The 27,185-nt window shown below is 39.5% G+C and overlaps 1 protein-coding gene across 2 annotated transcripts in view; it reads left to right on the top strand.

Moving 5' to 3' along the window:
• Positions 1 to 25,978, top strand: part of LOC110957081 (SH3 domain-binding protein 4) — a 70,948-nt gene extending 44,970 nt beyond the window's left edge. For both annotated transcript variants that reach the window (XM_022202927.2, XM_051958829.1), the window contains exons 4-5: positions 18,464 to 18,652; positions 22,420 to 25,978. In XM_022202927.2, coding sequence (XP_022058619.1) covers positions 18,464 to 18,652; positions 22,420 to 22,644 — 414 coding nt within the window. In that variant the 3' untranslated portion in view covers positions 22,645 to 25,978. The remainder of the gene's footprint in view (positions 1 to 18,463; positions 18,653 to 22,419) is intronic.
• Positions 25,979 to 27,185: the final 1,207 nt, after the last annotated feature.

Raw genomic sequence — 27,185 nt, 5'->3', positions numbered from 1 at the left:
CACTTGCATTCGCTCCTACAGGCAATTTAGAATAATCAATTAACTTCAGCATATTTTTGGACTGTGGGAGGAAGCCGGAGGAGTGGAGAAAACCCACACATGCAAACTCCATGCAGAAAGATCCCAGGAAAGCTGGGACACGAACCAGGGATCTTCTTGCTGGGAGGCGAAAGTGCTAACCACTACCCCACTGTGCAGCCCCACGTAAACATCCAGTAGGAAAAAATACTGCATGCAAGTGTATTTATGGGAACATTATTCTTTTAAATATAGCTTATTTTTGGTGTATTAAGAGCTATTAAAACAGTAATTTAGCTTGTGTATGAAAAGGTGATGTCTTAAAGTAGAGCAGAAATGACGCACAAGGCGCAGTTCAATCTAAAGACGTGTGGTTTGGTAAATAAATACAAGGTTTATAAGGTAGTAGGTGCAAAGACATTTCCAGATTCTGGAAATTTCACAGCGAGTAGGTTAAATTAAATTCAGATATCACCAGCTTTGACTGAACACAAACTTTCCGGTTAATAATAAAATTAAACTGGACTTTTTAAATGAAGACTTTCTCAAATATGAGCACTGCAGTTTTATTCAGAGGTGGAGAACCGTGTCTGTGATCTAAACTCTGGAGTGTCATTTGAAACTAATGCCAGGAAGCCTTTTAGGTTTATTACACTTTAAAATATTAAACAGGCTCCTGCTCTACCCACGAAAAATATCACAGATTAAAATGTCTCTCAGCTGATAAATGCATAAAATAGAACCTTTGACTGCGAGAATTTGGATTTTTTTTGTCAACCGGTGCACTCTGAAACACACATTTTTGTCTCTGTCTCTACAAGACTGAGTGGGGATGTTGGTTCACTGAAGTGATTCTTACAATTAAACTTGAAAAACGTGTCTATAGTTGCAGTAATGAGCTGCAGTATGAAGTGTTTTAAGGTTTCAAGGTGGTTTCTTGAGGCTGGTTGAGACTTTTTGGCTCCTAAATCTACGATGCACATTCTGTTTTGATATTTTCTTGCTGTTTATTTGATTTGTAAGTAGCAGAGATGGCTGATTCATGCACCATTTTATGAGTTGTTGTGTGAAAGAGAGATGAGTAAAGTTTGGAAGAAATACAAACAAAAAGCAAACAGCCATAATGTGGAAACACGGATTTGTATTTGTGCAGATTTTCCTCCATGCAGCCTGCAGTCAGGGCAAAAACCGTTCATCCAATAATCAGTTTTCCACTAGTATTCCACAACAAGTATTTTAACTCTAGATTCTCTGGTTATTGCATCCTAAATATGAATATTTTCCTTTTTTTATTTACCTCTTCTATGGCAGTAAAATTGAATTTGTGGACTTTAGGAAACACTGATGAGCAGTTTCCATCATTTTCTAACTTTTTATAAACCTATAAACTTATTAAATAATTGAGAAAATAACCAGGCAATGAAAATAATGTTTAGTTGTAGCCTCAACAGATGTAAATATCAGGCTTATTTTCTGCTGTTTGAGGGTTCAAGAGATTTGTTAGATATCGTAGTTTTGGTGTCACTGGAGCCACATCTCTTATATTGCCTTTCTTTCTGGCATTTTCTTTCTGATTTCAACATTATTTTTTGGTTGAGAAGCAATTTTTGAAATAAATTTGATTTAAAGTGTCCCAGCTGGAGGTGCTACGCTCAGTCTGAGTCCTGGGATGGAATATTACTGAGAATATGACCTGGAAAAAGTAAGAAAATGATGACAAAGGTGTGAGATTCATTCTATGACATAGGGGATAGTAGTTTGTTCTTTCTAGAAATGAAATGGAAGAAATTCTACTCTCCCAGTGCAGAGGAGCACACAGAGGAAGAGGGAAGGACATTTTAGTTAACAAAAGGACATTTTAGTTAACAAAACGGTTTTCTGCTGTTCAGAGTAAATTTTTCATGTGTGGTTTTATGAGTGTTGTGTCTGAACAATTGTTGAGCCATCTGAAACTATTTCACACATGTGTTAGTGTTTTAGTAAGCTACAATGTGAAGCTAAACTGTTAGCATGAAGCTAGCTCTAAACTGCCTGGATGACACACTTTTGTTTAAATGGTGGCCAATATGATTATTGGTAAAAAATTACATAACTGTAAATCTACAGCTATATGTTGAATAGTAGCCTAGTTTTGTAAAAATGAGAGTAAAATTTGTTTATTTTAAACATGATTTTGCTCCAGAATTGGTCATCTGTTGGCCTTATTGAAGGAAATTGGCCTTTAAAGTTGCGCATTTTATCTTTAAAAACAACTTTTAAAAGGTCATTTGGTGTTAAATTTGTCTTGCTTTTACAGCATTATATGAGGTTTAAAATTTAGAAGTTTACTTCGGCCCAATTTACCCCGACATATTTTCTCTAAAGGGTCGATCTACCCTTGCCGAGCCAAGAAAACACTTTTTTATTTGGGAAGCCATATTTTAAAAACAGTTTATTTTAGATCCAAGCCAATTATTGCCAAGGATGCCCCACATCCTGAAGTATCTGTACACTACTGTTCAAAGTTTGGAGTCACTTAGAAATGTCACCATCACTCCTGTGTTCTAATGCTACATTGTGTTAGCTAATGGTGTTGAAAGGCTAACTGATGATTAGAAAATACTTGTGCAGTTATGCTAGCACATGAATAAAAGTGTGAGTTTTAATGGAAATTGTCTGTGTGACCCCAAACTTTTTAACGCTATTGTATGTGTGCATGTTTTATTTTTAAGCATTACTATCATGCCTCGACTGTAACGACACCTCAAGTAAAAACAGGCTCATTCTAAACCACTCTCGCCTTGTCTTGTCAGGTGGAGACTTGTTTTGGGTTTGTGGATGGTTTGTAGTGACTGTGATTAGAAGAATGAATATTGTACTTATGATAGCTGGAGAAAGATGATTAAAGAAAATTTTTAATCTGTAATTGTACGATATGACAAAGTAGCAAAGGAAACTGTGCAAACGTCAGAAAATATCAGTAGAAATGTCAAAATCAAGCAAAAATATAAATATACACAAATGGTAGTTCAGATTGTCCAGATTCACCTGGATGTGGAAATAACAATATTGCTCTTTCTGTCATGATACAAAAATGCTGATAGAAACGTATTATTGTGGCACAGATTTGTAAGTAAGAAGAAAAAACTTCAAAGGCTATTAGACAAGAAGAAGGTGTTTATTTTGTATTTTATTTATATGTGTCCACTTGATGAGAGTTATGTGTTTTGCAAATCATAAAGTAAAGAAAACTTGACAAAATCTGGATGTGGCGACAGAAAAGTGGAATTTTTGCATTTAGAAGTCGGAAACCAAAACCGGAGGTAAAAGAGTCTGAAAACTGGACTCAACCAGCTGCAAATGAAAAATATTCACAGCTCAAAAACATCTGTTACTAAAAGTTTGACTAAAAGTTTATCCTCTTTTATTGAATTATTCAGAGTGTGAGGCTTTAACATTAATCAACCTGACAATTCAACATCTCTTGCCTTGAGCTGTTTGTGAAGCTGCTGGGATTTCACGCGCTTTAAGCATAAGCAGAGAACCTGAATTCTTGAGGTGTGTGGAAGTTTTTCACAATCGTCTACGTGACTTCGGGGCTGTTGTGGGTGTCATTTCTTTAATTACACAACTCATTCGTTCTGTTCCCACTGTCGTGTAATTTGGGAAATTCTAAGCAAGTCTTTGCAGGTCGGCCGTGTTGTTCACTCCCTGCTTTTTCTTTGGGGCTTTAGACAGAAATTAAAGATGCAGAACGCACTGAGCGGCCCGCTGTAACCCCCGTGTGATGTTCAGACACGTTCAGGTTCTGACAGAAATGTAAACCTGCCTGCGAGCTGCGTACTCCGTCGTTCTCCTGCCAGCAGAGATATTGCTGCTGCAGCAACAAATGTACTTTTTTATGGGCACAAATGGCAGCGTAGAGCAAATACGTTTCATGAAAACCTGAAATGAGTAAACAAACCTGATTTTCATGTTTTTCTGGCAAATCAGCAGGAAAATGTGTCCGTCTTCCTCTTATGTTGATATACACACGTGGACAAAATTGTTGGTACCCCTCAGTTAAAGAAGGAAAAACCCACAATTCTCACTGAAATCACTTGAAACTCACAAAAGTAACAATAAATAAAAATTTATTGAAAATTAAATAATCAAAATCAGCCATCACTTTTGAATTGTTGATTAACATAATTATTTAAAAAAACAAACTAATGAAATAGGGCTGGACAAAAATGATGGTACCCATAACTTAATATTTTGTAGCACAACCTTTTGAGGCAATCACTGCAATTAAACGATTTCTGTATTTGTCAATGAGCGTTCTGCAGCTGTCAACAGGTATTTTGGCCCACTCCTCATGAGCAAACAGCTCCAGTTGTCTCAGGTTTGATGGGTGTCTTCTCCAAATGCCATGTTTCAGCTCCTTCCACATATGTTCAATGGGATTCAGATCTGGGCTCATAGAAGGCCACTTTAGAATAGTCCAACGCTTTTCTCTCAGCCATTCTTGGGTGTTTTTGACTGTGTGTTTTGGATCGTTGTCCTGTTGGAAGACCCATGACCTGCGACTGAGACCAAGCTTTCTGACACTAGGCAGCACATTTCTCTCCAGAATGCCTTGATAGTCTTCAGATTTCATCGTACCTTGCACACTTTCAAGACACCCTGTGCCAGATGCAGCAAAGCAGCCCCAAAACATTACTGAGCCTCCTCCATGTTTCACCGTAGGGACAGTGTTCTTTTCTTCGTATGCTTGGTTTTTCAGTCTATGAACATAGAGTTGATGTGCCTTACCAAAAAGCTCCAGTTTGGTCTCATCTGTCCAAAGGACATTCTCCCAGAAGCTTTGTGGCTTGTCAACATGCATTTTTGCAAATTCCAGTCTGGCTTTTTTATGAGTTTTTTTCAGCAGTGGTGTCCTCCTTGGTCGTCTCCCATGAAGTCCACTTTGGCTCAAACAACGACGAATGGTGCGATCTGACACTGATGTACCTTGGCCTTGGAGTTCACCTTTAATTTCTTTGGAGGTTGCTCTGGGCTCTTTGGATACAATTCCAACGATCCGTCTCTTCAATTTGTCATCAATTTTCCTCTTGCGGCCACGTCCAGGGAGGTTGGCTACTGTCCCGTGGGTCTTGAACTTCTGAATAATATGAGCCACTGTTGTCACAGGAACTTCAAGCTGTTTAGAGATGGTCTTATAGCCTTTACCTTTAAGATGTTTGTCTATAATTTTTTTTCGGATGTCCTGGGACAATTCTCTCCTTCGCTTTCTGTTGTCCATGTTCAGTGTGGTACACACCTTTTCACCAAACAGCAGGGTGACTACTTGTCTCCCTTTAAATAGGCAGACTGACTGATTATGAGTTTGGAAACACCTGTGATGTCAATTAAATGACACACCTGAGTTAATCATGTCACTCTGGTCAAATAGTTTTCAATCTTTTATAGAGGTACCATCATTTTTGTCCAGGCCTGTTTCAATAGTTTGTTTTTTTAAATAATTATGTTAATCAACAATTCAAAAGTAATGGCTGTTTTTGATTATTTAATTTTCAATAAATTTTTATTTATTGTTACTTTTGTGAGTTTCAGGTGATTTCAGTGAGAATTGTGGGTTTTTCCTTCTTTAACTGAGGGGTACCAGCAATTTTGTCCACGTGTGTAAATAAATACATAATGGATAAAACACTAGAATAAATTAATGAAACGTCAAACCTCACTCACACAAGTGTACATATTCACCTCCTGTATATTCTCATGATTACACTTATTGTAAACAGAAACTGTCATTTCAGTCTTGAGTTTCTATGATGGAGTCACTAAAACACACGAATCTTTATTATCTGTCTTCTGGAAATATGACAACTAGATTGTTCATATGATCTTTACAAGTGTACAGTATATTTCAATATAAAGACAAAACTTTGTAAATGTAACAATGGAGTAACTTACTAATGTGTGAAATGAAGCCTGGTCCATGTTTTCACCATACAGAGGGTCCTTGGCTCACATCAGAGGTCAGTTCCTACAGATCGACATAAGTCAGTTTTCGCCCTAAGTCAGAACTCCAGCGAAAACGTAAACAAAGCCGTCACGTGCATCACGATGTTGATCAGTTCTACTGAAAAGTCATGAATACCACTGACTTTCATGCATGTATGAGTCATTTGAAAGAAGATAACAGAATATATTTTAGTTTTTACAACTTGAGTGTTTTATGATATCTTGTTTCACTTCCATGGACATAGCTTTCGTTTTCTTGGAAGCACTGCCATCAGAAGAGTCTGACTTATGCTTGGGAGCCATAATGAAGGGCAAAAAGTTAGCATGCAGCACCATCCAAGGTGGTGTACAACCGGTGAATGTAAACAAGCCATCTTCTAGCACAGTGTGATGACATCTTCATCTGCTCCACTCACCAACTAGTTCCATGTAACCAGTTCCAACGTAATGACAAAGGAGGTCGAGGACGTCGTAAATCGAGGATCCCCTGTTTTTTGACAATCGCCTGTGGTTTGTCTGACGATCTGTCTGCCTGCCTGTCTGTCTGTCTGTTAGTCTTACTCAAAAACTGACAAACGGATTTGGATGAACTTTTCAGGGAAGGTCAGAAATGACACAAGGACCAAGTGATTATAGCCATGGCCATAAGTTTGGACACAAGTACCATGACGCTTGTGAATCTTAGAAAATACCATTTTGGTTGATGGCTATGACTGGTATTTATATTGTAAGTGGCAATTTTGTGGTATTTTCTAAGATTCACAAGCGTCATGGTACTTGTGTCCAAACTTATGGCCATGGCTGTACATTTTGGCCGTGATGTAGCTTATAGTCTGGATCTACGGATTTGTTAAAGATTTCTATATCATTGCAAGATAGCAGCGTGGCACCACTGTACTTAGGACAGCAAGTGAACACTGCGTCATCTGCCTGCTGATGATCACATGATTGTGATCCTACTACAAATTGGCCGCTGCGGACTTACCGTGCTTATCCATCGGGAATGATACAAGGAATAATTGATTACATTTGGGAGGTGTTTCTGAGTCCCATCAATTCACACGCTACATATTTAGGTCACATGATTTGGTATCCGTACATAATGTACACATGGAGAACACACGCATGTGCTCAGTGCAAGGTCATTTTGTTTGTGGGTATATCTATATTAAGTATCCTCATTCTATGGTGTTGTGATTTCTGCCACAAATTTTTTCAAGATTTCATCCGTTGGAAATGATGCAACGACTGAACAGCTTTGGTGGAGTGATGTGCTCTCTGAGTGCTTTTCTTCTTCATGTTGTTCTACAGACTATACGTCTCTAACCGGCTCTAAAAACTGCCTCTTTCTGTTCTCACTTGTGCGATCCTTTGGGGGGAAACACTTTCCTCATGAATAAAATGGACGGTTAGTTACACAACAAATATTCCACAGCTCTGTTTCAACCTGCAGCTTCAGATAAATCTTACTCACATCTCGTCGAGCGACCGGATCATGTTTGTAAAACCCTCTCTGGTATCTGCAGTAATTGGTATCGTGTCTTTTTGTCGGGTGACAAGTTATCGCATCGGTGGCTCCTGTCTGCCGTTTGGAGCCTTTATTACACGCTGGAACCCCGGCAAGGAATTTAAAATAGTTTTGTTTTGCTTTGATGGCAGTTAGATGTGGCTTCATGCTGCTGGTTTGAATATTCAAACTAACTGTGGACAGTAGTCGTGTTTCCTCATCGGGTGGATGCACTGTTTTTGCTAATCCTTTCTGCAGCTATAACTCATTGATTTTTGCACCTTTTTAGTGTTTTTCTGCCACTTGTTTTGTTTTGGACATGTGGAATCTGCAGGCCAACAGACCTTTTGTGTTTTCATTAATGTGTAAATGCAGAGTGTGATGTTCTGTCTATCTAATTGCACACCGGACAGCATTATTGCACTGAATCGCCTGTTCTGTTTCTTCCCGTCTTTGCCTGTTTTTTTTCCTGGGGTCTGAGAGAAACGTCCCGTACATGTGGTAGAATTGACAATAAAGTTGATTTTGACTTCAGTGGTGTTCAGGGCGACATAAGGGTTAAAGTCTTGCGTCCAAGAACTTTTTCACACCAATCTGCACATCTAATCTGCTTCCATTCTTGTCTCCTCTCTGCTTTATGTAAACACTGCCTGCAGTTCAGCCAAAAAGTCACTTCATTTCTCTGAAGTTTTAGTCACAATTGGATGAATCACGGCTCCAAGTTGCGCTGAAATGCTCTGAATTCTGTTTTTCACCGAATCTGGAGCCAATGGTTTATTTTGCCTGATATTTAAACAATTTAAGTGATTTTGATGAATTTTTACAATTTTTAAGCTTAGATTTGGTTACTTTTCCAGACAGAACTCCATGTCATACATGATTAGTTCATGGATCATTGGAATGCTGAGAATTTGCTGAATCTTTTGAATGTTTTTGCAGTTTACAGCTGTGATAAATGGTGCAATTTTGCAGATTTTTTTTTGAAAATAATCAAAATTAGTTTATATTACAATGATTTCTCTGAATCCGCTATGTATGAAGTGATTTTGATGAAATATCATGATCTTAAGCTTCGATTTGGTTCATTTTTTCCTCTTTCTTTGATCAAAATAGTCACATTTTCAGCACAAAGCGACAAATCCAGAGTGAATCTTGCATCCTGTTGGTCTCACTGTGAGCTTCTGTCCTTTAACTTCAGCTTAAATTCCTCCTGTTGATCAGAGAAAAGAGACTCGGCAGAGAAAACCCTCATCTTATTGCACTGTCCATGAAGCCTGGTGACCACAGAGGGGGAACCTTAGTGGTGTCTCACCGCTAAAAGGGGGTTTTCATTTCAAGCCGGGCCCTGCAGCCGACCCTGCTGAATTATTTGCAGTGAGATCAGTGTGGCGGATCGAGCCTGGGAATAATGATAACATCCTATTTCTGGAGACTGTGAAACACTGGAGAGGCCCATTTTAAGCGATTAGCCATTTTTGTACACAGATCAACATTTTTTCTTCTTCCCTTCACTTCCTCCTTCAGCGGCTGGGTGTGGTTTTGGAATAATTGACCGAGCAACAGATTTGTTCTCTCTCTGGAGAGACTCAGCCACGTTTGGGAGTTATTTTGGTCTGAGACGAACGAGGAAAGTTCACGTGTGAGGTCAGAACAGAAAAGAAAAAGAGAAAGAAAAGGATTCAAGGGTTTTCGCAGGACAGCGAAGAGACACGAAATGGGAATGAAAGTGTGCGGCTAAGATGGAGTGTAGAGAGGCTGCAAATGGGAGAGGTGGAGGAAGTCAGACGGAAAATGAAGACGGGATAGAAAAATAATAAAGAGGAGATTGAAGTGGAGAGATGGAGTGTCAGTTGTGTCGCTGAAGGGGGGAGAAAACAGAAAGAAACAAGTCGTTTATCAAAAAACCTTCACCGACGGTCACACTGTGGCTTCATTTTAGCTGTTTTCTGTGAATATGTGTGTGTTTGTGTATGTGTGTGTGTGTGTGTGTGTGTGTTTACCGACTGATTGAACCGCCCGCTTCCACATCAATGTTATCTCCGAAAATATGTCTGCGGGAATTTTCTCCTGGTTTTGACAAGCAGATGATTTATGCGCGGGTGGAGGGGGAGGAGGAGCTGGGGGAGGAGGAGCTGGGGGAGGAGGAGGTGGGGGAAGAGGAGCTGGGGGAGGAGGAGCTGGGGGAAGAGGAGCTGGGGGAGGAGGAGGTGGGGGAGCTTCAGGGCTTCACGCCGCTGATTGCTGAGCTGGTGAAACAAACTCTGTGGCATTTAACCAGCACACACATTCCCAGAACACACAAGGCCAGCTGGCATTTTGGAAAAAAACACAGCACAGCGTTTAATTCCCCCTCCACCAGCAGCAACAGCAGCGTCATGGAGGAAGAAGTCTCAGTCATGATGGTGAGGAGAGGATCAGCAATTATTAGTTTAAAAATCCGACTCTCGAGGCTCAGCGATAAATACTTTACAGCACGCCATCAAACATTTAGGATGTGCCAGAAAGTCCTGAAATGGACCTCATGGCTTGCAACAAAAACGCTAAATCAGGATCATTGAAGGAAATAAAAGTGGCACTGGGTCAAAAATGATAAACTGGAAGGTTTAAAAGTAAAGAAAATAGAGGTTAGTCAGTAAAAAAAAGAATGAGGGTTTCGTTGCTTATTAAAGGGGAACTTCGGTTTTTTTCAACCTGGGGTCTGTTTTCATATGTCATTTCATACATGTGAGTGATGGAGAAATGAATTTTCCACATAGCTCCAGTATTTAGCCAGGCAGGCAACTTAGCAGCTCAGCTAGCAGCTCAGCTAGCGAAAAGTATGGGGCAAATTGCCCCCCCGCGTCAAAGTCTGCCCCAACGTGCTTTTTTCCCCACACTGACCGGCTCAGATAGTCTCAATGAGTGTCCCACAACATACTAGAGATGAGAAGTGAACGAAAACCTCCACATTACTTGGAGGCAAATAGCGATCGCCAAGTAATGTGGAGGTTTTCGTTCACTTCTCATCTTCGTTTAATCCACTACATACTAGACCCCAGGTCACTAACTGGTGGACCACAGTTTGAGTCCAGACCCAGTCTTCATCCGATACAGACCAGGACCTGTAATCAATAACTTATGAATGTGACGGGGTGCTTCTATAGGGTGGACCATACAGTAAGCTGCTGATGAACTTGCGTTAGCACAGTTGAAGTTCTGGTGGTAACGGCATTGGTGATACGTTCCTTGAGATGATTTGTCTCGTATCTTCACCTGATACACCATGGCCTTCAAGTGCCCCCAAAGATAGCATCAAATGCATCTTCTAGGCTATCTGAAACATAAAAAAGTATACATTATACATTTTCTTATGCATGGAAACTTATGGCCCACCCTTTATTTTAACAGACGCAGCTTTGCAAGTGTTTACGGTTTATCAGCTCAAAGACTGAACTATGAAGGCAGTTTGACGTATTCAGACTTTCTTTGTTTAAGCTGGCTCGACAAAAACTAAAACTTCACTCAGAGTTAACAGGTATGAAGGGGATTATCAGCTTTCTTTGTTAACTCAGATTTTTGCTAAAATCTCGATACACAAACAGGAACGTTTAACGATCATTTGACTGGTTTTCTGCACAAAATGAACCAATCGCCAGCAGATTGTTTTAGTGGAGAACAATGAGGAACATATGCATTTATGATGGCAAAAAACTGTGACTGTAAATTATGTAAGACATGGATGCTAGCAGAAAACTGTTAAACGTGCATTAATGTGTTTATTTTATCGATCAATACAACAGATTATTGACCACTGACAGCTGCACAATAAAACTATCAAAGTTCATATATTTAAACCTGATTATGCAGGTCTGACACTGACTCATAATGAAGGAAATCACTTAAATTTGTAACCAAATCAAAGTGAAACTAAAATTATTGATTGAATATTCTCTGTAATAAATACTAAGGAACTGATCAGTTTTATTATTTGTGTTCTATCAGCTGCAGTGCAAGTAGTTTAAATGGACCAAACATAAAAACATCTTTATGTGATTTCTGCATCACCAACTAAATAAATGTCTATATATGTACTATACTCTTGTAATGTACTATTTATGTATAATACACCTGTACTATACTATATATGTACAATACACCATAGATGTCCACCCATGTTCCACCAGGATGGTTATGTCTGTTGCACTGTGCGCTCACTTTCGCTTTCAGTGCTGTAACACCAAGCACGGAATCCGATCATTTGATTAATGCATAGAATACTCAAATACTAAAATAAGCGAAAGCTGCAGCCATAATACACATTACAAGACTTTCTCAGTTATGTCAATAGTTTTAACCACAATATTGCACATGTATGTTAAACAGAACATTTTAATGTTGGTTAAGTTTCCAGACAGACCTCCATGTTATGCGTGATTAGTTCAAGGATCAGTGGAAACCTGAGAATCTGTTGAATTTTTTTCATGTTTTTGCAGTTTTTGGCTCTGATAAATGGTGCAATTTTGCAAAGTTTTTGGAAATAGTCAGTCAGAATTGATTCATAAGGCTTCCTATGAAGTGATTTTGATAAAATATCACGATTTTAAGTTTAGATTTGGCTAATTTTACAAGCAACAAGGAACCTCACACAGGATTAGTTCCAGGACTGTTGGATAGCTGAAAATCCAGCAGAGTTTTACTCTTTTTGCAGTTTCTAATGGTTTCACTCTGGCAGTTTTTAAAAAGATTAGTATGCTTTTTAAACTCGCTGTTTGGCTTTTGGGGCTCAGAGGGTTAAACAATCAAACAATTTATGAAAACCACTTTTACTTGTAGCACCTGGAGATGCAAACACTATGAATTTGTCTTTTGGATGTCAAAAAAACATCTTAATATTTATTTGTTGGCGGGTTTTAAAGTCTGAATAATCATCTGACCTAACTAAACTTATATGAGAGATTTAAATCCTTATTAATGAAATGAAAGTGGCTGTGGTTCACTACAGACACTTTGTTCATGTTTATTTAGCGACTGTTTGCCTCCAGCTGTGTGTCTTCGCTGAGCAAACAAAGCGTGGTATTGTTACAGCAGAACTCGTGTCCGGTGACAGACTTCAGGTCCTGTTGAGACAGGAAGTGATTTCCTTTATTTGGCAGGGATTTCCTGTCCTTCTCCAGCGAGGAAACAGGTGTTTGTCTCACAAACAAGCAGAACCCACCGCGACGCCACAAACAAACTTTTGTCCAAAAAGAGTCCGAACGGCTTCAGCTCCTGATTGATGTCACCCAGCCAGCGTCTGATTGGCCGTCGCTATCTGGTCCTCCGGGCTGAGGGGTGAGGGAGGCTGCCGGAGCACGGATGGCATCCACATTCCTCACCCCCTCCCCCCGGCCTCTCTCCATCCTCACCCCCTCCTCCGTATCCTGTCGTTCCACACATTCCTGATCGTGGAGCCGCTGAGGCCCCCCGAGTGCAGCTTTAAAGTCACCTTTGCAGCTTTTTTCCCTCCGTCAGGACCGGTTTGAGCTGCAGACTCACCGAGCAATTTGTATTTCTGGACAGCGGGGATATTTTGGGGGAGGCAGCAGTCTTGAAAAGTGAGGACATTTGGAGAAAGTCTGGACGTTTTTAAAGTTTCTGCAAAGTCGAGATGTGTTTTGCAGATGAGGGCATTTTTATAAAGTTGCTGGAAAGTTATTCCTGAAATCAAGACTGAACCCGTCAAACGACACTTTAGAATCAGAATCACTTTATTCATCCCCGAAGGGAAATTCAGTTGTCAGGGTTCTTATCTGTTTAGTTTTGAATTGAATAGCCTGACTGCTGATGGCAAGAGAGATTTCCTAAATCTTTCGGTCTTGCAGCGCAGGGATAGGAGCCGTCCACTGATGTTTCGTTGTTCATTGAGGCAGATGTGAAGTGGATGATCCATGTTTGTCAGAATGGCCTCCATCTTGCTCAGTGCCCGTCTCTCCACCTCATCCTCCAATGTGTTCAATCCGATTCCAACCACAGAGCAGCTTTTTTAATCAGTTTGCTTCTGCTTTATGCTGCCTCCCCAGCAGACTGCAGCATAAAACAGGACAAGAAAAGCAGGGACTCGACAAAATGTGCTTTTTAAAAGTGTTGTTTGACGGGTTCAGTCTTGATTTTACAATTTCAGGCTCTGATAAATGGTGCAATTGTGGTGATTTTTTTAATAATGATTTTTAAAAAATATTTTGTTCACAAGTTTTCTTTTGTTTTGTTTTATTGGATTTTTGTCTTTCAATTTTGATGAAATATCACAATTTTATGATTAGATTTGGTTAATTTTCATGACAGAACCATACATCACAAATGATTAATTTAAGGGCATCTAAACAGTTGAAAATCTAATTAATTTTTCTGTTTGTACGGTTTGTGGCTCTGATAAATGATGCAATTTTGACAATTTTTAAAAGAAAGATAGCATATATTTTAAACTCGCTGGTGGATTTAAATGAAGCTAAAGCCAAAATTAATCCTGAAATCAAGATTAAACACCTCAAACGACACTTTGAAAAAGCAAGGACAAGACTGTTTATCAGGTCCCTGCTTTTTCAAAGTGTTGTTTGAAGTGTTCAATCTTGATTTCAGGATTAATTTTGGCTTTAGCTTCACTTAAATCCACCAGGGAGTTCAAAACACGCTATCTTTTTTTTTAAAAAATGCCAAAATTGCGTCATTTGTTAGAGCCACAAACTGTAAAAACAGAAAAAATCATCAGATTTTAATTTTTTTAGATGTCTTTGAATGAATCATTTGTAACTTGCAGGTCTGACGTGAAAATTTACCAAATCTAGCCTTAAAATTGTGATATTTCATCGAAAGCACTTTACATGTAAAAATCCAACAAAAAAACAACAAAACTTGTAGAAAAAAATGCAAAAAATTAGATGATTAATTTGATAATTCAGGTTTCTAACAGTTCTAAATAAACTAAACATGCATGAACTGCAATTTTGTCTGGAAAATTAACCTCATCTAAGCCTAAAAAATCATATTTTATCAAAATATCTTTATTTTACATGTCTCATATAAACATCAGACAGACAGACAGATAGACATGTCTTTTAATAATCGTTTGCAGTAAATTAGTGCCACAGAAGTTTCATAACAGTCGTAACACCACACACTTCCATACATAATAAGTTTAAAAGAGTAATGAATAAATACTAAGAACCAAAAAAATAAAATAAAAAATGAAAAGCATTTCTGAAATAAAGCTGAAATAAAACACTTTCTGAACCTCTCAGATCAGCGAAAAAATAGCAGAAGGCTCTATGAAAAATAAAAAATTCAGCGACTGTTCGGCTGAACTGCAGGCAGTGTAGATAAGTATGGGACTAGATTAGAGACCCTGAGAGGACAATTAAACACAGTGGATCAATACAGTAAGTGTAGCATGGCTCTACACCTGTGAACAGAGGAGCAGGCTGTTGGAAGATACACTCAGCATGGTGAAACATGTCGAGTTGATGTGCAGAGTAGAGAGGAAAATGTAGAGTTTGTCAAACATCGAAAGGTAAATGGCTATAATCCTGTACAGATTCACCTTTATCTTTTTTTTTTAGTTTTAATCATTCTAACTGTGTCATTCTGCACAGAAGGCATTTCTAGTCATGGTTGTTCTGTTTCCATAGTCTATACTGCAGTGAAAAATGCTCCCATATTGAGGGTAAATGTGACAGGAGCAAAAAAAAAACAACAAAAAAACACAAGTCCAGAAGGTTAAGGATGCCGGTGAAGCGTGTAGCTGTGAAGGTTTTGTTTTCTTTGGAAGAGTTCAGGCTTGAAATTAGAGTCCAGGACCTTTGATTAATCTGATGAGGAGGTCGACTGAGCGGCAGCAGCATTTTAATATCTTTTATTGACTGTTGTTCAGTTTGCTGTGTGGAACACTAATAACGAATATTGTGTTAGCTGCTCCAGGGCCTCTAGAATGCAGTGTGTCCTCGCAAGCTAACCAGTCCAGATGTGTGTGAGATGTGCATGAGATTGTATATGCGCTCGTATTTGCATGGGGGACATTTGTGTTTGCAAATCCCCTCTGAGGTTCTGTCTGCTGCAGGAGTCGGTCTCCTCCAGCGTTCCTCTTTTTCCCACAATCAGCAGCCATCTGGGCAGAATTGACGGAGACAGAGGGGTTGCAGGGGCTGATGGGAGGAACCGGGCTGCTGTCCAGACCAGTTAACTCCGAACAAACAGGAGACGCCGTGGCAAGAGGAGACGTTGTTCAGCTGCACAAGCTTCAGTCCAAAGTGTTGATTATGAGTCTGACGGTTTTTCTGAAGCTCCTCCTGAACACCAGCTAGAGTTAAAGCTTCACTGTGGTCTTGTCCTGCTTGTCTGTAATGTATTCTTAGATTTTTTTATTTGTCATTTGTGTGCAGACAGGCAGTCTAGGCATGTAGGAGTTCTTGTGCTTGGTTGTTTTGGAGCAGAGTAAAAATTAAAATGAAATATAGAATTAACACCAATCAAAACAGGAAGTACAAAGATTTCCAAAGCAAAACAATCTATAAGAGCAATAAAAGATAAAATACAAACAAATATGATGAATAAATGTGAATGCTACAAGGAACAACTGTCCAGGAATGTGTCGGGGTTGTTGCACATATTGTTCACATTTGTGTTTCCCTTCAATCTCACTGTGGCAGGGGGGAAGAAGCTATTGTAGAATTTCAAAAAGTCTCTGTTATGCACATTTTTCTAGCATCTCATTGGAAAAAAATAACAAAAGCAACAAAATTTGAAGAAATTTCCTCAATGTTGCAAGAAAAGTTCATTTGAGGTCGTTCTTGAGTCTTTCAAACCAGAGTTAAAACAGACAAAATCTCCTTTTCCTAATAAGTTCTGATGTAGCGAACATTTAACCCTCTGAACCCCAAAGCGCTTTCTGTTTTTTTCAGTTCCTGTCATGTTTTTCGTGAGCTCATTTTTCACTGCAGTGTAAAGTCCTGCACCTCCATGGAAGCAGAGCAACCATGAGTAAACTGAAATAGAAATGAAAAACATGACTTCTGTGCAGAATAACAAAGCTGTTTTGCTGCACATCATTAAAAAAATGTTGCCTTTCTTTGATTATCTGTGTTGCAAAATTGGAGAAAACCTGGACTCAACATGTGCCCACAGGTGTAACCAACACTAGGAAAAAAAGGTTTGGTTTACATACTGTAGATCAGGGGTGTCAAACTCATTTTAGTTCAGCGCAGTTTGATCTCAAGTTGGCCGGACCAGTAAAATATTATAATAATCTATAAATAATGAGAATTTATCTCTTTGTTTTCATTATTAAGATGTTCACATGTATTGAACTGTCCTTTTTACAAAACATATTCAGAACTAAAACTTGAGTTAAACGTGCAATTTCACCAATAATATACCTCAGTTTCATTTACTCCTGCAACACGTAATACATAATACAACTTAAACATCACAGTGGATCTACGGAAGAACTAAAAACCATTTGCAGAGGTTGTGAAGTTTTTACAACTTTTGCAAACTTTGTTTTCAAGCTGCTCTGCACATCAGCTGTAGGAAGACGTTTCACCATGCTGAATGTATCTTCCAACTCCTCTGCATTCATTCTATCGATCAAGTATGTCTCATTTTGCTCTGATCTGCATTCACACTCACTTTCACCTCCTGGCTCTTCTTGGTAAACACTGACTGCAGTTCAGCTGAAAGGTTTCCGAATTTTTGTGCCAAGGTGGCAAAATTCAGTGCAGTATGAAATGCCATCATGTAATCATTAAAACAAGAAAAAGAAAATTAGAATTTCTTTAATTATTTATTTAACAGAACTGAAAAACTCAAAAATTTACATCTACAACATTTTGCCCAGTAACCACAGGTGCTGCTAATACTGCAAAAAATTTTTTTTTTTAAAAAAGGTGTTTCTTCATACTGTAGACAAATCACTTACATTTTACTGTGTTTTCATATAAATTCTGGTGCAACGTGGTTTCTTTTTGGCCATTTTTAAAAACAAGACCTGTACAATAATGTCGCTTTGAAGAAATATCACAAGTTTAAGCTCAGATTTGGTAAAAAGTTTCCCCTGTTTTTAATTTGTCAGGCTCTGAAAATTGGTGTCATTTTGGCCATTTTATCACAATTCACATGGCTGATCAGCTGTTTCTTCTGTTATTTCTGTCTCCTGGTACTGTGAAACATGGTTAAAACCAGCTCACATGAAAGAAGAAATCCAACTTTCTCGATTGAAAAAGTTCCTCTGTAGTTCCTCTTCCAGACTTATCTCCATGTTTCTCTTGTAGATCAAGCCTGTCTCCTCTTCTTCTTTGAGGATTTCAGCAAATATCAAGCAATTGGTTTGGTTTCAAGCTTCTTCTATTCTGTTTATCACAGCTGTGTCGCCTATAGCGCCACCTTCTGGTGACACGAAGCCACCAGGTGTTAGAAACAAGCCAAATTGTTGGGGGTTTTTTGTGCAACATTTAAAGAAGTGGCCAGTAATTCTTCTGACAGCTCTATGGAAACACAGCTTACGTCTATCAGCGTTGATCAGCGCTTCTCCTCCCCTCAGTTCAGATGTAACTTTAATCTCCCGTTCAAGCAGCACAAGGCTCTTACTTTCTATTTCCAGCAGCAAGCATCTGAAAAATGCACAAAGCTGAGACTTTGCAGGGGGATTGTGGAGGCAGGCGGTGGAAAATAACTCAGGATCAGCTCAGTGGAATGAAACCTGTAGATGTACATTTATTAGTCTCTTTGTAGTGTGTTTCTTTTAGTTTTTCAGTCAGACTTCACAGACTTCCATCTTCACTAGACTCCTTGTTAACGATTCAGCATCACCCTCCTTTTTACTCCAGTCGCAGCTCATATCTGGGGTTTTTTCAGGGCCTGTATGTGCAGAATATAAAGTCTCCATCACTTCAGGCTGCAGCTTTTTAACTAAACTTTTATGTGCTTATCTCTGTATTCTCTCTGCAGGCTCTGCTGAAGATGGACTGTCAGGGTCTGGTGGCCAGGCTGGTCATGGATTTCGTCCTCCTGACCACGGCGGTGGAGGTGGCCGGACGGTGGAGGGAGCTGGCCGAGCGACTGGTCAAGGTTTCACGCCAGCAGATGGACGCTTACGAGGCGCCGCATCGCGACAAGAATGGGGTGGTGGACAGTGAGGTACGACAGTTTTACTGCAGAATACTGTTGTTTAGGATTTATTTACTTGCATCCATGGCACAGGAGTCATCATTGGTGTTCACCGGGATGTATTTAGCAGTCCCTCCAGGAAGTCGCAATGTTGCGATCGCGCGAATTCATGCAAAATCAACCAATCTCCGCAAATTTTGCGCGGCCTTGCAATTTTGTCCAATCAGCGCAACTTTCCCGCAATTCTGGCCCGCCTCCCGTGAGTTCCACCAATCATAGCAGCTCCTAGCGCAAACCTAATGCACGTACATCACCGATGTCACTTCCTTGTTTATGGTTTGAAGATGCAGAAATGTGCGATACTAATGTCTCTCATTTACCAACAAAAATTACTGCTGAAGACCGTGATAAACAATTAATTCACTGATGTTCTTCACCAAAGCGGAGCTAAACTGTTTTACAACCGTGCAATATTGTGGTGGAATACAAAAAAAAAATCATCGATTGATAAACACTTTTTTTAAGCACATGAACCATATTAGAACGGCTGAAATGATCAGACAACAGACCACATAAATCACCATGATGGAAGCAGTTGCATCCAGATCCGTTAGAGCACTGAAAGAATGAGGTAAATTAGATTAATTATTCCACCAAAGAACACGGCGGAGTTATGTGACGATCAGCGTGTGTGAATCATTCCTCTGTTACCAACATTCTATGTGTGAGGGACCAGGTCTGCGAATTAGCTGTCAGCTATTGACCTATGAACACGACATCGGTTAATGTAACAATGTTTGTTGTTCTGTCCCTGTCAAATAAACAAATAAACAAACAAACAAACATCACTCAAAACGGACTCGGGGATGTGAATGAAATTTTCAGGGTCGGTCAGAAATGACACAAGGACCAAGTGATTAGACTTCGGCAGTGATGCGGCTTAAAGTTTGGATCCACGGATTTGTTAAGGATTCATAGCGGCACGGTAACCATGGCAACAAGCTACCTCAGCAGCCTGCTGACGATCACATCATTGTGATCCTACAACAAATCTACCACTGTGGACGTATCGGAAATGATACAAGGAACAGCTGATTAAATTGTGGGGGTGTTTCTGAGTCCTATCAATTCCAGTTGCCTGCTATATGTTTAGGTCACGTGATTCGATATGTACACATGCAGAACACACACCTGTCTTGGTGGAGGACTGCGCTCTCTCAGTGCTGTTCTTTTTAACTGACGTGACAAGCCGTGTGTGTGTGTGTGTGAACACGTGTGTGCCAGGAAGTGAAATTAACTTTTTAAGCCACTGACAGATATGTCCGAATATGATTCATTCAATAGTAAATTATCATTTTGTGCCTTAAATCTACCAACCACTTCATGTTAAACTAGTATCTGGCTGCTGCTAATTTCCCACCATGGTGCGCCAGCTTTTGTGGAAATGGGTTGGAACGCAAAATAATTAATTTTGGGATAAATGTTGTAACTTACAGTGTTGAAACATGTTCTGCAAGCTGGAAAAAATGCAGCTGTTTAGCAGTTGTCACTGTCTCCCGCAATTTAATCACAACAAACAAGCTTAAAACATCGCAATTTTTTTTAGAAAAGCTGCCGCGAATTCAGGCATTTTCGGCCGCAACAATCACGAAAAACACCCGCGAAATCCTAGAGGGACTGATTTAGACGTGAAGGATGGCACAACTTCCCAATATTGGCCGTTTGATGGCCATACAACGTGGCAGTTTGCTGACAGATTATTGACAGGATTTGCCCTACTACACTCATGCAAACATCTGCATCTGATTGGACAGTGTTTCATTCTAAGGTTTTCTGTTTCCTGATTCCGAGATTCAAGATTTGTTTACTGTCATTTCTTGTATATTTACATCAACAAAAAATGAAATGCTGTTCTCCCAGTCCCAGTACGGTGCAAAATGTATTTATCTGCACCACAAATGAAACACTTTTGTACATTCTTTCCATTGGATATTTTGCATTGTATATATACTGACAGTCAATAGAAACTTTGAGGTAGAAATGTATGCAGAACTCTACTTGTAGGGGGGTTGTAATTATTCATTGTGGAATTACTGATGATCTAGTGCCCTGGTAGTTGAGATAATGATGAGCTGTCATTTTGTCATGATTCATTGCACATGGGTTGGTCACTTTGAACCAAATACACACCAAGCAATACTCAGTGAGTATCTGCACAATTTGAGAATGGGTTTTGAAGGCCTATATAAAGGCCCAATAAAGGCCACCATTGTTAGTCCAGTGAACAGCATCATGCCGCGTCTATCACATGAACAACGTCTCCGGTCACTGGGTATGGTGGAGGCCGGTTTGAGCTACAGTGATGTAGCCAGGCGTATGGGCTGTTCCCAACCCACAATCAGAAGCCTGGTCCAAAGCATGCGCCGACGGATTGCTGCCTGCATCGAAGCAAATGGAGGCCGTACTCGGTATTGACTGTTGTGACTTTGTGTTTGGCAGGTGCTGTTTTCTTTTGTGAAATTCTTTATTTTGAAATCATTCTTGAAACTTTAGATTTTTGTTTCTGTATGCCAATATGCTAAACAAATGATTCATATGAAGAAAATCCATTTTCGGGCTTCAAAATAAAAATTATGTTGAAAAATATGGTGTCAAAGTTTTTAATGACTGTCAGTGTATTTCTTATTGTTTTTTTATTTGCTGCACATTTTTATTTATTTATCTCTATTTATGGTGGTGATAACTGGACTCCTTCTGATGTAATAACCTTTTTAAAAAAATAAAATATGTATATTCTATGATACAAATAAGCAGGGGTGAAAGTAAGCCGGAACGGTCCGGAACGGTCCGGAACTGCGTACCGCAAAAGATCTGGTGGCAGAACGCAGTTGCGGGAAAAGAAAAAACTACTATCACCCCTGCAAATAAGTAATAAGAAATGAATATTAGTGGTGGAATGGGTTTAAAAAAATATTTAATTAATTAGAGGCTTTGTGACAAATTAATCATGATTAATCACATTTTGTCAAATAGCAATATTTGACACAATAAGCAAAGGTTTTCAGTTCAAATAAATTTTGGATGAATAGACATATATCTGAACTTAGACAGCCAGAATGTTTGTTTCATTTATATTTTTCATCATTTTTCATCTGTCTGCTACTTTGACAGATCAAGCTATTCAATATTTTAAGACTTTTTTCTAAACTAAAGCACTTTCAGTGTCTTGAATATCGGTCTATTATGGGATGGCTACACTGTTAGCTGTCGCCAGGACTGTCGTAGCTAATGTTAGCTTTGGTGCTAACAGCAACATATTTTACAATGAGGTGATACCGTCAGCTTGAAGTGCTGATAAGAAAACTCTTTGTTGCACAATTTGTGCATCAGTGCATCATTTTTGCTGCTGGAAAACTGACTTGAGAGTCATTATCGCCACTTACTGGGCTGGAGTGTTCATCAGTGTTACCGGTGTGGCAGCGCCATTTTTTTAATGTTATTTTTTCTGCAAATAATTCAGCAAAATTAATGCGTTAAAGTCCCGCCCTAATAAGTAACTACAAAATGACAACTTAGAAATCTAAAAATGATATAAAAAAAGATTTACGTGCACGATGACTAGTCCTTACACTATAGCCGACTGATGAGGTGTGCTACATGAGTTCTTGATGTGACCCACAACACAACCATCATGTTCAGATCGTTGATTTTTGTTGTACAAGACAGTCAAAGAAAGAACAGAACTCATCGGTATGGAGTCAAAACATGACGTTTCTTTCCTCTCTGTGTGTTTTCAGGCCATGTGGAAGCCAGCGTACGACTTCCTGGTCACGTGGGCGGCTCAGATCGGCGACAGCTACCGGGACGTGATCCAGGAGCTGCACATGGGGCTGGACAAGATGAAGAGCCCCATCACCAAACGCTGGAAGCACCTGACCGGGACGCTCATCTTGGTCAACTGCCTGGACGCCCTGCGGAGCTCCGCCTTCAGCCCCGCAGCTCAGGACGACTACGCCATCTGAAGCCCTTCACCAGCTCTAAAGACCAGTTTGAAATGCTGCATATCGGCCGTCTGCTCACTCCGAACGCCACCGCCGCTGTCGTTTGTTGTCGTGTTGTTCCCGAGGCGTCGCCTTCAGCTCTTCTCGCCCAGAGGAACTCCAACCGGACTCCACCCAGCGACACAGTGCCGTATGGAGCTCGCAGTATTCACACAGACTCTTTTATTAGCTCCCGTCTTGCACAGTTATGTATTTTTGTACTCTTATTATGGCACAGCATTTTTGTAAAGCAACACTTTGAACCCTTTGGTTATGAACTGTGGATTGAACGCCAAGAAAGACACTTTTTCCCAAGAAGAGACACTTTTAGATATCGTATCCTTGTTACCGTAGCCTCGTCAAACGTGTCAAATCTGTTCTATTTATTTATACGTCAAAGAGAAACGCCACCTCCTCGTCTTTCTCTTCAGGTTCTCTCTCCCTGTGGTCCTTCTCATTTCAGAGATCCAAATATTTTGGTGTCAGTCTGTATTTTCTAAGATGAAAACTGAATAATTTATTACTCTTGAGCACCAACTTTTAATCAAACTCCCCCCTAGTGCTGGAACTGATTTTATTAACCAGCAGATGTGTTCGTTTTAAAATGATTCTTTAGTGAGAATCTGTTACTTTTTCTGTTTTCTATCACCATAAAGTGGTTGTCTTTGGTTAGATGAAATGAGAAGTCTGAAGGTGTCATCTGAAAATTTCACTGAAAACTTTTCACCTTGTAAGCATCTCTTAAGACTCAACTCAAAGTCCTCTTACTCACTTTGTTCTGGGGCTTTCTACCACATCCTGAGAGATTGTGTTAAACTCCTGGTTTCAAATATTAGAAACTGAAGGATCAATAATCTCTGGTGTTATTGGTTCTGCTGTTGGTGTCGCAGAAATGAAGGAAAATAGATTCTAAATGCTAGATTGGGATTCTTATCAAGGACAGTTTTAACAAATCAATATTTGCACAAACCTAATCCTGATTCTTGTCTCCTGTCATGCAGGAGTTGGGAATTTTAACATTTTCTTAATTTATGTAGCTTTCTCATTCAATAATTGATTATTTTATCATGTGGATTAAATACAGTGGACATTAGTCCTATGCTGATAATGCTATTAGGTTAAAAAAAATGCTGGTATAATTGATCTCAGCATGAATTAGCATATATGCACTGGCTGGATGTCATTAAGCATCATAGAAGACTTTGTCATGGTGCCTTTTTATTATTTACACCCCCAACAATGCCTGATCCTTTGTTTGCGGTTCCTGTAGCGCTGGTCTCATGAAATTTAAAATTTTCTTAGTCTAGCACCTATGCAGATAATGGTACTTGGTTGTGAAAACACTATTGTAGTTGATCCAGGCATGATTTACAACACATACACTGGACAGGAGTCATTGTGCATCACAGAAAACTTTGTCATGGTGGCCCTTTACAAGCTAAACACCTTCTAATGCTCTTTGCTTGCCAGTATGGAACTGACCACCTCTTCTACAGGAGTAGATAGTAAGAATCTCCACCTGGTGGGTCACCAGGTACTGCACCAAATCTGTCCAAAAAACGTGTATTATGCAGGAAAATGGTGTCATATTAGGACTAGATATTGGCAGATATTGAATATTAAACAACTCATTTGGGACATCCTTACTATTTGTTATTGCTACACAAATGCATTTTCTGAGAGATCTCCACTGGTTTGGCCAATATTCAAACTCTGCTTTTTGGTTTTGTACACAGTAATACAGATATTTCTGTGGACAGATATTTTCCTTCTCCATTAAAAAACAACAACAATGGAACAGTTTGTCCACACAGTCATAAATGTCTCTGTGGACAAAAACATCTCAACTACAAGCATGAGGCCAGTCTACGTTAATGATACAGCAAATACCACAGAAGAACATTCTGTTATGGGGTTAGGTTGCGAACTAAGTAGCCTCAGGCACAATAGATAAAGGTGGGGTGATGCAGCAATGCCAAGTCAGGTTGGAAACTTGTAGCTGTTAGTGGAAACCAAAGAAACCAGCATATATATATCACCATTATTGTTGTTTCAGTCGCATGCTAATTGAGATGTGATGCTGTCTTCTTCCAAACTCCCAATAGAAGTCATTTAAAACAGTTTTCATGACCTAAAATGTTGGATAATATCTGTATTTATGTGAACAAGGCCTTAGTGACATTGGCGGAACTAAATAGTCAGAATTGCGATTCCACTTCCCTAGAGTTGATGTTAAACAAGCCGTTTGCGTGTTCGTGGAAACTCGATGCATCCGTGGAAACATGCAGCAAACGCTCATCACATGCAGGTGCAGAAATGCTGAGTTTTCCACCATCTGGCTCCGAGTTCATCTCTGGTCTGTTTACCTGCAGCCTCGTTCAGAAATTCAGCTTCAGAGCGCTCAGAGCAGATTTAAAGATTTGGAGGCTGCAGGCAAACTCAGTCTTACTTTAGTTTAACCCGTTTTCTGTCTGAATCTTGGTGTTTGCAGTGAAATAAAAGAAGTGATCTAAACTATTAATACCTCACAGTAAAAAAAAAAAAAACTGTGAAAGAAAATGTTTCGAGTGGATATACAAAGAAAATACAGCAGTGTTTTTCAACTTTTATTCAAATTTAGAGTACACTGATGTATGGAAAAAATGAAAGAGGCTGGCACACATATAGAAAACTTGGAAAACAACAACAATAAAAATATTCTAAAAGCAAAGTTAGCAATCAAAACAGTAATTGGAGCATTCTGCAATCTAAACAACAAATAAATCAACTAAACCAAGAGCAGCTGGAGGTAAAATGAGACGGAATTAAAAACCTGAATTTCCCTACGGATGAAAATAAGTATGGTAGTTTGCTTTTTTAAAATTTGCTTTTTCTCTTAGTACAGTATCACTTAGCAGAATCAATAAGTATCTTTCCTGCGATGTGGTTGAAAGCTCCAGAACAAGTGACTATTAATATATTAGTTATTTAAAGTTAAATTTCCAGTTATTTTCAGATTTTCCCTCCACATAAAAACCAGACTGTCTTCTTTCATTTGTCCACTCTCTTGCCTGTTTTCCTACAGTCCTCAAAAATGTGCTTTTTCTACCAAAGCTTGCCAAAAATGAGCGGACGTCTCAGAAGTGTAATGTGGAGACGACTGTTGTAACGACACTGTCTGTCAGAGCTTCTGGTTAGGTTTTGTCTCAGTGCTGCATACTGTAAAATGTGCTCGTAACACATCCAGTGGTGAGTTTTGAAAACCTCCCTCTTTCTTTTTTTTTTTTGTGACTGCATACTTTTGTGGAAAAATAAAATGTAAATATTTGTACACGCACCGCTTGTGAGAACGTGGCTGCTGCACAAACACACAGTCGGAGGGTTTTCTTATCTGAGCGACGGGCCGCTGTGTTCGCTGCCTTATCTTCGCTTCTGTTAGAGGAAAACACCAGAGGAAGAGTTGGCAAGGTCAGAAGACACGAGCAAAGTCAGAAGAGCAAGAAACTGCAAGAATCCTACAAACAACATGCTCCAAAGCTTTGAGCCTCGTATAGTAACAATGGTGGCATGTTAAGGTGATTAAAACTCCGTAAACCTGGGGTAAAGCAGTACTTTTGTACATCACTGGTAGGGATGGGAATGGATAAGAATTTAGCGATTCCGATTCCATTATCGATACTGCTTATCGATCCGATTCCTTATCGATTCGCTTATCGATTCTCATTGGGTAAGGGCATGAAAAAATACAATACTCCGAGCCAGAGTGAGAGCCAGCATCTGAGCCAGCATGGCTCAGGCCATCATCATTGTCATCTAAAATATAATTCCAGGAGATAGGCAATATTCATATGGTGAAGTGAGGTTAACTGCACTAGCATAAACACAATGTACAGGACCTGGAGGAGTTTATCGTTACCTTCGACATGTAAAGCAGATGACGCCAAGATGTTAGCTCCGCTCCTGCTTTTACCTGGATGAGGCTCACCTGCGCTAAGTAGCGTATCAAACGCAGTACATTTCCGCAAACTAATTGAATGCTGGGTGGACAGATGTTTGAGCATATTGGAAGTATTTCCGCCCTTTGACGAAATTGAAGCATTGCAAGTGTTGCAAGTAGCCCTGGTGTCGTCTTTACGAGTGAAATATAGCCACACTTTTGAGTGCTTCTGCTGGGACGCCATGTTGGAAAAGTCCAGAACCTGCGTGTGACGTCATCACGTTTTTGCGACGTAAGAGGAATCGATAAGCAGAATCGTCGGGCAAGTAAACAAACAATTCTTAGGAATCGAATTACTGGGAGCCGGTTCTCATAAAGAACCGGTTCTCGATTCCCATCCCTAACTGGTCAGTAATTCCACCTTAACTTTTCAGTATATTGTAGTTCAAGTGGTTTAATGTGAAACTAGTCTAATATGCTTCCATTTGGCTCCATTTTTTCCACATTTTTTGTCATGGGAGATTATACCAAACACAGATTTTCATCAATCATTTTGCATTTTTTCTGTCTTTTCTAGATTTCTGTCCACTGCAGCTTTAAGTGCCGT

Source organism: Acanthochromis polyacanthus, chromosome 14, assembly GCF_021347895.1.
Source record: "Acanthochromis polyacanthus isolate Apoly-LR-REF ecotype Palm Island chromosome 14, KAUST_Apoly_ChrSc, whole genome shotgun sequence".
In the NCBI taxonomy this organism is placed as follows: domain Eukaryota; kingdom Metazoa; phylum Chordata; class Actinopteri; family Pomacentridae; genus Acanthochromis; species Acanthochromis polyacanthus.
Note: the sequence above shows the minus strand (reverse complement) of the source record. Positions and strands in the feature narration are given on the sequence as shown.